At 36.7% G+C, this 12,500-nt stretch overlaps 1 protein-coding gene across 1 annotated transcript in view; it reads left to right on the forward strand.

Moving 5' to 3' along the window:
• The window catches only part of FOXP2 (forkhead box P2), a 445,405-nt gene that overhangs the window by 377,110 nt on the left and 55,795 nt on the right, over positions 1-12,500 (forward strand). The window contains exons 6-8 of the mRNA XM_074827537.1: positions 3,418-3,555; positions 4,720-4,917; positions 6,408-6,573. Of these exons, the coding sequence (XP_074683638.1) occupies positions 3,418-3,555; positions 4,720-4,917; positions 6,408-6,573 (502 nt within the window). The remainder of the gene's footprint in view (positions 1-3,417; positions 3,556-4,719; positions 4,918-6,407; positions 6,574-12,500) is intronic.

Consider the following 12,500-nt stretch of genomic DNA (forward strand, 5'->3'; position numbering starts at 1 on the left):
TTTAGCAGGATTTATAAACTAATCCAAAGAAAGGGAGAACAGCTTGCATCAGAAACATGAGAAGCTCTTCAAAACATGAAGCCTCTCCATCAGGGTCCATCATGGAGCCAACAAATTTATGTGTTCCTCAGAGGCTGTCTGACCCATTGTGTTTTGTAGGGTTGCTGTACCCGGTCATCTTCATGACAGGGTTGGGAGTTCAATTTTTTTGAGAACGCCTTGTAACAAATGGGTTGCAGTCATAAATCACATTTCACTTTGTCTCTTTAGTTTTTCATGAGAGGTCTGACTGAGAATTTGTTGGGAGTTTGTGGCCCACTCAAATGAACCACATCATTTACTTGATCGTATCTTTTCACTGGGTCCCTCTACTGTCCTCTACCTGAACTGACTTCAGATACATTGAGAGTTTTCTATGAAAAAGCGTCAGAGTTTGCCTCTTCACTACATTTTTTGTAAATTCAAATCAGAAATCTTGAAAAATGCAGACACTAAACCAAAGAAATATACCTAATGCACATAATTGGCCATAAAATAGCAGGTTTCTGATAATCTTCCAACCCAGATAGCACAGTAACACTATGCCAGTAAGAAATAAAGTCAGTCTGGTGTATCACTGAAGGCTGTGAAATGTACCAATTTATATTACCTAATTACAATTAGAGAAATCTCTTTGCTTAATACATTTTGCTAATTTAAAATTCAAGCAGTTTTTAAAATGCCTTGTCCTTTATGGAAAAGAAGATATGTATCAGGTACGATAAACACATGTATGCTCACATAAAATTCTGTTAAAGACAATATTATATACATAAATATGTATTTTTACTAATGATCTTGACTGCCATTTTTTTTCATGCTTTTGTCCTTCATCCTGAAAAACAGGTGTATTACGTTCTCTGCTTCAGCTCATACAGTTGAAAGTGACTGTTGTAAAAATACAGGAAAAACAAATTTGGACTTCTTAGAGTGTATCGCAAAGCAGGTGTGTCTCCAAATATAAGAGCAAGTACACAGGGAGATTCAAAGCAGATACTGCAAAGGCTAGCAGAAATATGCCTGTTGGAGGGAAATATGTATTTCAGACTGAGGAACAGAGGACTCTTGCGGCAACACGAGTCTTACTGCACATCTTACTGGCTAGAGTCTTTAGCACAGAGCATGAATAAATCAGTGCCACTTACAGAGTTAAGTTGATTTTGACTCTGTTTGGATCAGAATTTTTGCTTGTGTGTTTGAAAATAAAACAAGCCAGGAAGGATAGAGGGGATGTAAAGGTAAGAGTAAAAGTGGAGTAACAAGTGTGCAACACCTTCAACATTTGCTATATATTATAGTAGTAAGCATGTAAGTGTTTGGAAAATTCTTGCAGGGTTTAAAGGTTAAAGGTAATGGTTTAATTGGGAAGGTGTCCGTCTTCCTCTCTGCCTTCTCATTTCTGTGTGACATGTGGTAGTTGAATAGCGTCACTGAGGCAAAATTGTTACAAGAAGGCAAGTTCAGATCTCATGGAAACAGGAAATTCTTACTGACTTCAGGTGGAATTGAACACTGACTCCAGTCAGTGAATTTTACTCTTTGCTTATGCATCCCAAAGTTGTAAAAACTTGTTTGTCCTGCCCTTACGACTAGGTAGAATTAGAATAAAACATTATTGCACAGAGATGTGGTGTTTCAAGTACTACAAAACTTCTAGGTGTCACGAGGTGTACCAACCAGCCTTAACCATCTGAAAGTTAGATGTCTGCTCAGAGTGAGTCTACACTCAATGGAGAGAGACAGGCACATTCAGAGAGGGATTAGTCCCATGCTAAAAAAGATGCCTGAACTAGATCAGATAAACTTTCCTCGGGATTTCTTAATTCTGTTGACTATAGAAGGAGTCCAGTGATAGCTGAGTTAAAATTCCTCTCCACAAGTGTCTGATTCTGAGTGGAAGTCCAACTTGTTTTTTCCACTTGTATTTTAGAGTAAGACCTTCAGAATTTTTATTCTTAAAATTAATTTGTTTGCAAAAAAGTATCAGACTTTTTTAGTAATGGCTGGTAATTTTACTTTCAGACTCTTAATTAGTCAGTATTTTAAGACCATAATTTGTGCTGTGGTGAATTGTGTGAAAAGTGGTATTCTGTGTAATACTAGATGAAGTAATTTCTTCTAAAAGTAAACTTCAGCAGACTTGGATTTCTTCTTTTCTCTAAGTGTTACCTTTATTCAAATTCTTTCGGGATAGATTAAAGTAATAGAAATATTCAAAAAGTTTTTCTTCTTAAGATTTTTTCATGATTTATTAATAATAATATTGTTTTTGCTGATTTACAGAAGGTTGGAATGTCCTACAAACATCTCACAAAGCAGTATTTATGTGCCAGCTTGCTATTATATACAGAAAAAACATTTGAATTTTGCTAGACAAGCAAGTGACTGCTTTTTCATGGGTAGAAAACTTGGCCTGCTGACAGCTGTTTGACTGTGCTCAAGCAGTGGTCTCACACAGTGTGTCTGCTGCAGTGGCTCAGCACGTACCACAGGACTTTTCTCTCTTACGTATGCAACAACACATACTTGCTGTGCCTTTCACATTCATGCACATATTCCTGATAGCCTGTAAGTGGGTGTTTATGCATATGTAGACACTTCATCTCAGTGTATAATGGAAAATAAAGCCGTGTCTGAAGCAGCACCTACACAAAAATGCATTCTTAGAGTCTAGTGGACAAACTAATAATCTTATGACAAGGTTTCACAACTTTCACTTTTCAGTTAGGAGTGACTGAAAACACGTTTCTCTCTGCAGAGACCAGGTGATGGAGGTGATGGCCCTTGCTCCGTACTCTGATACGTCCGTGGCATTTTTATTCCTGTATAAATCAGACTTCCTTAAAAGACTAGCCAAGCAAGAAAGGTTTTCTTACACTGAAGTGATGTATTACTGTACTGGGCAAATATTTTTCTAGGCTAAGTGTCTTTATTGTGTAAAACATTTACTACTTTAAGATACTTATTTTGCTGTCTGTTTTAATCATACCTTTTGAAACAGTCTCAATAGATTTTTCTATTCGTAACATTATGACACTTGATAAGATGATTGATTATGAAGTGTTGAGAGCCCTGCCATGTGATCATTTATTTTTAAATACACATTTGTACTAGCCAATGCTTAAATTTCTTGCAGGAATACATAAGAGATGTGAAACATAAAGCTTGAGTCTGATCGAATCTGATGCCTCTGGAAATAGAGTGCCACAGTACTGTGCTCTTAAAATAACAGATTCTGACTGAAACTGGAACTTTGCAGTGATAAATATTATGTAAAAAATTATGGTCCATCTTTGGTACAAAATAAAAAAGACGTACAGCTGCGGTGCAGGCGAACTAAAATGTGTTTGATGATGATATCTTTCTTTCCCTGTGCAGGTGCCTGTGTCAGTGGCCATGATGACTCCCCAGGTGATCACCCCTCAGCAAATGCAGCAGATTCTCCAGCAGCAAGTGTTGTCTCCGCAGCAGCTTCAAGCACTTCTCCAGCAGCAGCAAGCAGTTATGTTGCAGCAGGTAATGTTGGTTACCTGCTTTGGACCATTAGCACAGGGCATTCACACAAGTGTCAGCCAGATTTTATGGGTCTTATTTTGTAATATTTTGTCACTCATTACACCAAAAAGAATGAAAATAAATGTGAAACTTCTCAGTCTTTAAATTTCTTGTTTTAATTACAGAAGTGTGAAATTGTGATTTTGAAACATTAAATATATTAAAAACAGCAACAGCAGCAGTGGCAGATGCATTACAAATACCGAACAAATTGATATTTAAATTTTCAAGTGCTTAGGCACATTTTAATTGTAGACTTGCCAAAGGAAGTGCAAATAGAGTTGTAGATAATTGTTGCTTTAAAATTCATAACACCGTAGTGCTCCCTTTAGTCACATAATGGTATGCGGTTATGAAATTTGAGCTTGTTTCATCATGGGAAAAAATTTTTCTATTTTATGTTTTTACATCCAAAAAATTTGTCCCAAATAAGGCTAAAAAGAAGAAGGAGGTTGCTGTTTTCTTAGCACAAAATCTGGCAGCTAAGTGAAGAATGCATGAACTTGTTATTCGTACAATAAAGATAGTGTCAGTTATCAGTACCTCAGCGTAACACAGAGTGAATTTTTGGTTGGGTGCTTAATTGTCGTACAGAAAATGATGTGTCTGTTTGTCATAGTCATAGCTCAATCGCTGTATGTTTAAACACTTTAATATTCAGTGCCATGATCATTACAGGCAATTCACCTTCAGTTGTGAATCCAGCATCACACTAAACAGATTGACAGATTAATTACTTTTTTCCCCTAAGAAAAAGACAGTTTAGTTTGGCCTTAGTGACTTGTAGGTTTCTTGCAAGTGGATGAGTACAGCTTCTGATTTGTTATATAGGACATGTGAGGAACTTGGGTATAGTTATTTGAGGAGTTAATTTGGCTCTTGCATTCCCTTTAGAATACAGATTTTCTATACCCTTCTGTTTAGGATATTTTGGAATCTGCATTGGAAAATTTCAGAACCGCCTTGGAAAAAAATGTATGTAGATCTGCCTCTTCAAATCACATTTTTTGTTATGAGGTGATTCTTAATGGCTACGCTACCATATGCCAATCTAGAAGAGTTTAGGAGATTTATAATACTTGAAACTTTTGCCTTTATTTATTAAAGTCAAAATGGTTTATTCAGCAACAACTACAAGAGTTTTACAAGAAACAGCAAGAGCAGTTACATCTTCAGCTTTTGCAGCAGCAGCAACAGCAGCAGCAACAGCAACAACAACAACAGCAGCAACAACAACAGCAGCAGCAGCAGCAACAACAACAACAGCAGCAGCAGCAGCAACAGCAGCAGCAGCAACAGCATCCAGGAAAGCAAGCAAAAGAGGTAGGAGCTAAGACCCTTGCTGATGCATACTAGTCTGAGCTGTCAGAAGCTTTCAAAAGACAAGACTAGTTTAGTTTTTTTCCTGTAGCAAGGATGCAGCTATCAAAGATTTGTTCTTATGTTTTTACCGGGCTTAATAGCAGTGCCGGTCTAATTCTCCTGCTCCTCTTTCTGAGACATAGGATTTGAGCAGTCTAGTGCTGCTGTCGTCTAATGTTCTCTAATGAATCTGAGTGTGCAAAGAACAAGCTATGTGGTGGACACCGTACTGATTATCTTGTATTCACAGGCAATCTGTGTTGGGGAAAGAGCCTTACTTTTCTCAGTGGCACAGCTCAGAGAGCATGCAAATTTAGTCCATGGCTGAAAAAGAGCGGTTGAGCACAGATTTCAAAGTCACAGGCCCCTGATTAATGAACTGCTACTGTAGGTTTGGAGTGGCGAGTAGAAAGTTACAGTTTGATGTGCTCATAAATCAACCTGACAAGCGGGTTTCTCAGGCCTAGCTTGCACTTGTCAGCAAACTGCATCAAATATAAACATAATACAAACAAAACATGTTGAAGTAGTTAAATTGATCAGCAGGTATTCTAGACATTGTCTTCAAGCTGCCCATTATGCAAACGTCGAGGAAGCAGTTGTGACCTCCTGAGGCTTTGTTTCTGTTTGGATTTGTGAATAGAATTTCAGACAGCCATCAACTACAGAATAGAAATTGCTCCTGTATTTCTCCGGAGGCTCTGGGCAATCCACATGACTTGCTCCATTATGCAGTCTGTTTTCCAGTGAGCGCATCAGAAGTTTCTCTTTTCCCCAAACTAGAAAGGAAAGGTCTTCCAGAGCAGCTTGTCTTTCTCTGAAGTGTGACTGCCTCCTCATACCCTCCCGAGTCTTTGCAGACTACAGTTTGTCTTGAAATGCCTCACAAAATTGGAACTTATACTTTTGCTCCATAATAGGGCACTTTATTGCCTTGAATGCAGTGCTCCTTTTAATATATTCCAACAAGAAAAGAGAGCGAGCTAACAGGCCAGTGAAATGAAGGCTACATCCCAGTTTACTAATAGATCACTGGAGACCATGTTCATGGGCCACTGCAGATCAAACTTAGTCAATCGGAAAAACAAGAGTGCCTTCGAATCACAGGCTGCTGTAAAGTTACACTTTTAGCATAGATAAATTTGTTATCATCTGCCATGAGCTGGGATTTTTTTTTTTTTAAACAGCTGTTATATACTTTCTCTTGACCCTTTTCTTTAGTGTGTCATTAAGTATATCTTGCCATTTTCTCTTAACACCTAATAGCCTGAATGAATACAATAGAAAATTTCAACCACTTTCACTGTCTGAGTATTCTACAAATAGCATTATTATTTAATAACTGAGATTAAAGGGAAAGAAGTAGATTTTATGTTTTTGGCTTTCTAGCCTTCACTGCACACTTCAGTTTTTGCTGCATTTGCTTTTTTTTTTCCCCCTCCTCTTTGTAGCAGCAGCAGCAGCAGCAGTTGGCCGCCCAGCAGCTTGTCTTCCAGCAGCAGCTCCTCCAGATGCAACAACTTCAGCAGCAGCAACATCTGCTGAACCTTCAGCGTCAGGGACTCATTTCCATCCCACCTGGCCAGTCTGCTCTTCCTGTCCAGTCTCTGCCACAAGGTATTCAAGTAATATATGACTGGAGTAATTTTCTGATTCACAACTTTTTTAACTGTTCTATTTGCATCCAAACTTCAGCAGTTTTCCATTATGACACTTAAACATACTTTATTATTAGGACTTTATTACCCATATTACCAAATTTTCTTGAGGCTGATTAATTTTACAGCATATTTGTATGGAAGAAAACAGGTTTTGAGTGTTTTTTCTTGAAAATGCATATTTATTAGACTTATGTGCTAAAAACAATTTCTAATAGCAACACCATTGCTGTTCTCTGAGGAATTACTGAAATCTGATTTACTGGAAATAATACAATTTCATTTAATATAAGCAAATAGATACAAAATACATCAGACAGTGATATTACAACCATTCCAGAACTCACTTTTTTTTTTTCCTTCTAAGAAAATAAAGTGTTTGGCATTGAAAAGCACTTTGAATCTTCAATTTCTGACGTGAATTTGGGGAAAACTTTAGGATTCATTTTATTTGCTATTCCTTTGTATTAAATATATTAAATATGACAAGAAGTTTTGAAGGTAGTGATTCTAGTAGTAATGAATTGTGACTGACAAATAACAGTAAAGACTTTTTGGGAAAAAAAATTTCCCTTTGTTACTTTGATCAAGATTTCTCAATGCTGAAAATGAGCTCAAACTCTACTACTTGACACAAATACATTCATGGTTGAAAGAAAATAGGGCATGCACTTTTGAAAAGTAAATTAACTTGGAGATAAATGCTGCTTACATTTTAAGATAAGGCCAAAGACTTCCCATCTTAAGGACTCTGTAACCTGTGAGGTATGTGTTTCTGTTTCTGTTACCATAGAGAGGTGAGCTAAATGTCTGTCATAAAAATTCCACAATACTCTGATCTCTGACGCTCCAGTCCTGCAATGAGCATTGTTTAGTCTGTGTTCATGACAGGTAACATTACTTTTAATTGGTCTTTACACATATATCTGGTTCCTCCACCAGATAACTATTATGAAATTGAAGCTTCTGAAATCAGATGAGCAAAACAGAGTACACTGTATATAGTCGACAGTGTAGGCAAAAAAAAAAAAAAAAAGACAGAAAAAAAGGCTTGAGAGACTTACCCACTAAAAGCCTCAGTCCCTGGAAAGGAGAGATTCCAAATGTCTAAATTCCATACACTGTGTTGTGTAGAAAAGATATGACACAAGCGTATCTAAAGTCATAAAAATTACAACAAAAAAGAGTCCTAAGTAAGCTATCACACTAAATATTATTATTTGAGAATAGCAGTGGGGAGGCAAGCTGATTCATGAATTTGGACACCCGAGACTGGTAATGCTGGTGTCCTTTTGTACAAAGTCACATTGGACCAGAATGGAAAAAAGCAATCGAAACACAACCTCCCCCCTAACAGCTTTACCTTCTGCAACCTCCTCTTGTGCCATCTGTTGCAAGAGGAATTCCTCAGGTTTTCTCTCACATTAACCAATCCCCGTAGATTTCCCTCAGCACTCCTACGCAATTGCATTGATATTCATTAGTTTAATGCAACTCTCATTCATCCACTTCTAGTAGAAAAACAGAAAAAATAATGCCTTTTTTAATACATTTTTAGGAGAACTAGTAAACAGTTAAAGAACTTTCTTTTACTCAAAGATTAAGCATAACTGAAGTCATGACAAAGAAGATGGATACTAAAGAAATTTAAAAATACAAAATTTTACAGTTAAAATATATCTGGATTGTTCTTTTTAAAGTAAATTAATCTCTTGTTTGCTTCTGCCATGATATTTTTTAATTATAATTAATTCCAGTCAAGTATTTAATTCTTCCATTTTTCTCTCCTAGTTCTAGTATCTACTGTGTATGTAGGGTTCCTTTAGATACACAAGTTAATTTACAGGACCTCGATTTTTCATAGCCCTGATGTGGATGTGCAAACTTAAAAAACATAAGACAGCTTCCCCTGGAAAACCTCTCTGCATCTCCAGAAAGGCCACTCACTCTGTGCCGGGCGAGGTGGAGTTAGAGTGATGAGGGTAAGAAGGAAAGTCTTTCCAGCAAGATGCTAAAACAAAGAGAGAACTAAATGCAGAGTTGTGACTGACTCGGAGGTCTTTCTGTGGGCTTCTCTTACAGCACATTGTGTCTTTCATGGGAAGGTACAGCACCCAGTCCAGTTCATAATAATGTAATGAAGATTAATAGGCTTCAGATCTGTTGAGACTTTCTCGTAAATCTTAAATTTACACATCCAAATATATCCAGTATTTACAAATGCAAGTAATACTTACTAGATTTAACATAGATGTCCCTACACTGGGGTTTGCATAAAATTAAGAGAATCAAACTTTTTTTTTTCTCAAAATTTAGCAAATTTTATGACAGACATTTTCTGTGGCAGTATTAAATTAAACCTTCAAAATTTATTTAAGGTAATAAATGGATGTGGCAAAAGGATGTCTTTCTCCTTCCGCTGTGCTGCAAGATGTATAATAATATGGTTATACAGAAGGATTTACATGAGTGTAACACAGATATTTCTATATATATCCATTTGGATTGCTGTGTTACATGGATGGCTAGAACAATGAGGAAAACACAAGGGGATTCATGTTTATAAGTTACTGGTCATAAAGAGTCCTGTAAACCACAGATTATTAGTGATAAAGACAGCATGGGTTTTGAATTTGTTAGTGTAGTTTTTGCCTTTAAAGGACAGGAATTTTTGCCATGTTTTCTTGTTGGTCAGTTATAGCAAATAAGATACAAGAGGTGTTTTAGCATTTATTTTGTGACAGGATCTTCACTATACTATAACCAAAGCCAGTTGCTTACTGTGAGTTACCTCCATGTAGTGCTGCATTGATGCTAGCTAAATGCAAAGAACTGTAAATGACAACAACAAAAAAAACCAACCTCCAAACCAAAACCGCTAAGTTTTGATTAGGCCGTGTAGGAAAATGTGAAACAGATGCATGGATGAGTTTTATAAGTGTTTATTCAAACATAAAAATAGAGTAGATACTGGTGAAAAGAGTTATAAAACTAACCTCAAAATCCCAAATTCTTGGTGTTAGTAAACTGCATAGCAAATCACTATTTGCCCCTTTCATTATAGTCCCTAATTTTTATCCCACTCTGGATCCTTTTCCTATTCCTTTCTCAGTGTGGTGTGGAGAGGGTATTTTGAGGGTTATCACAACCTATGAAACTTTAAAACGTACCCTACTTTTACATCCAGACTAAAATATCTGTCAGCCATTTTACAGGTCTCGTAAAATGGGAGTTGGACTTTTTTAGACACAGAAACTACAAAATTGCCATAATTTACAATTAATTACAAATCAGCTTATTAACTTTATACTTTTTAAGTGCCTGCCCTTAATCCTTTTATCCTAAAAGGCAGCCTTTCAGAGTGCTCTGAAGAAGTGATAAAATTAGCCAGCCTGAGCCCAGAGAGAAATTTATTTCTGATTTAAAAAAAAAAAAACGTAGGTGAGCTAGGTAGCCTGGAGACACAGCTCTATCTGTAGCTTCACAGAGAGGAAGGGGCTGCCCAGCAGTTGCTCAGAGGGGCAGGAGACCCCTGCCCATGGAAAGGGCCATTGCTTTAGCCGCTGCCAGCCCTTATTTGTTCACCCAGCTTCTGGGGTGGCTCTTACTCAGCTCTCCCAGGGCCCGAAGTTTGATGATCTCTGATGACAGTTTTCTCGCTGCAAAAAACAACCATATTTTTGTTCTCTGATTATCCAAACATGTGGATTTATTCTTGGTTTTAATTTTTTTTTCAGTACAAAATTAGTTTATTTTCTTCAACAGCAGGAAGAAGGGAAGACTTTGAAGTAAATAATGTACTGTGTATATCATGCCACCTAAATGAATACATTACTTTTCATTTTGATTTGTGATTACATTTGCAGATAACTATTATTTACCACGCTAAAATGGGTTATTTGCAGTGTTGCTGGAACATACCTCATGAACACAGCAGTAATTACTTACCTTCATTAAACAATTACAACTAGTATTACCATTAGTCCCGTTACCCATCTCTCTAATGCAGTAAATTAGAGCCTGGCTTCTTTGCTTGCTTCCTTAAAACCTAGCTTTTTGCTGTACAAATATGATATAAACTCCAGTTTTAAGACTTACATTCCAATCAACTTTTTCACTTTGTCATTAACTGAGTTTGCCAGTTGGTGTTGGTATCTAAGGTAGAGAAGCAGGACACAAATTTGTAGTCTAAAAAGGACCTCTTTTCATAATTAAAAAAAAAATTCAATACCTTCCAACCAATTTGTTTCCACACTACCTCCAGAAATTATTATTTCCGTAAATCACTATTAGTCTGTTTTTAAGAACTTTGTGTACTTCATGGTGAGACAGCTATTGAGAAGTATTAAGGAACTTACTGTGCTTTTTCATAATTGTTCTTGCATCTGTTTTAGTAGTTTTAAGTTCCTGTGTCTTCAAAGTAAAACATTATCTAATAAACAGATTTCCCAAACAGTGAAAAACAATATTTACATCTTTCTAATATATGTTGTTTACCAAACAAAACTATCTTCATTGAAAAGTTTGAATGAATAGATACATTTTATTTGTTTTCTGAAGGACGATAAATTTGGGATCTTTCATAAAATAAAAAGAGCAAATTTTTAATTCAGACAACATCAGCTTTTCAAATGTTTTGCATTCCAGAAGATCTAGATACAGTGAGCGTGTCTTACCTAATTTCACTTGTTGAGACGAGATACAGGAGACACAATTAGGTTTTAAGATACCTCTGGCCTAAATCATGTCAGGCTGAAAAATCTGGCCATGAAACCAGATCTTACACAAGAAACTCTCTGGGCTTCTCATCTTTTCTATATTTATTTTAGTGTTCTTCAAAAGAGAGATGTCAAACTTATAAAGACTGGCAACAACAGAAGGTGTATATGTTTTTGATGAACTCTTCATCTTTCAAAATCTGAATTTCCTATCTTAGCTGCATGTGCAGTGGCAAGATAAGAGAATGCTCACAACTCTTCCCTTGTCTGTTTTGGGAGACTACTTCAGACAGAAGCCTATTGTGATGGAAGTTTCCATGACTTCGTTCAAAGTGCTCAACTTGAGCCAGACAACACTAACATACATATGAATACATTATATGAGACATTGCTATTTGTGACCGAGGATGAATCCTGGAAACTGCAAGTTTCCAGGCTACAAGTGGATTAGGGAGTAAATTTAAGGTCTATCTGCAAAGATCTGGTGGCTAGACTCCAGAACAGTACTGTGCATATAACAGAGAAGTTTGAGAAGCTCTTCAAATTTTGTATGGCTGCCCATCACCCCAGGAGACTGATGAGACAGAGTCTCCCTTCTCCTAGCCAAACCCTCCGATTTGTTTTCCATAGTAGGTCTGGACAAAAAAAATAGTGGAGGAATTTGATGGTTTACACTACATGTAATTTCATCTGTGTAGAGGGAGTTGTAAATGGGCCAGTTTTGTTGGCTTTCTAGTTGTCTGGTGCCACTGAATGGTACCAAAGAGCTTAAGCGGTCACCAGTATCTAGCTCTGCACTGTAGTGGTTTTGTTCTTCCAAATAGTCGCTTTGGTTTTGCCTCTTAAGACACATTTTTAAATGGAACAATTTTTGTAAATATTAAACAGGACTAATGAATATGTGGGTGTCTTTAATTAGAGTCAGATGCATTCTGCTCAAATGTTAAACCTGTTATGATCTTATTGATTTCATTTTTGTCTTCTGATTTTTCTCCCTCCAGTCTTCTTCCCCCACTCCCTGCTCTTGTTAAGTGTTTAAAGAGAATATCAATGTTTGTATCCTTAGTGTAATATATTTTTCTATTTTGCATTACGTGTTTGATTAATAGGAATTATAAAACCTGAGTTAACTGTGGATGCATTGCGTTACATTTCCATGTCAAGAAAT

The sequence above is a fragment of the Strix aluco genome, chromosome 5 (assembly GCF_031877795.1).
Source record: "Strix aluco isolate bStrAlu1 chromosome 5, bStrAlu1.hap1, whole genome shotgun sequence".
Taxonomy (NCBI): Eukaryota; Metazoa; Chordata; class Aves; order Strigiformes; family Strigidae; genus Strix; species Strix aluco.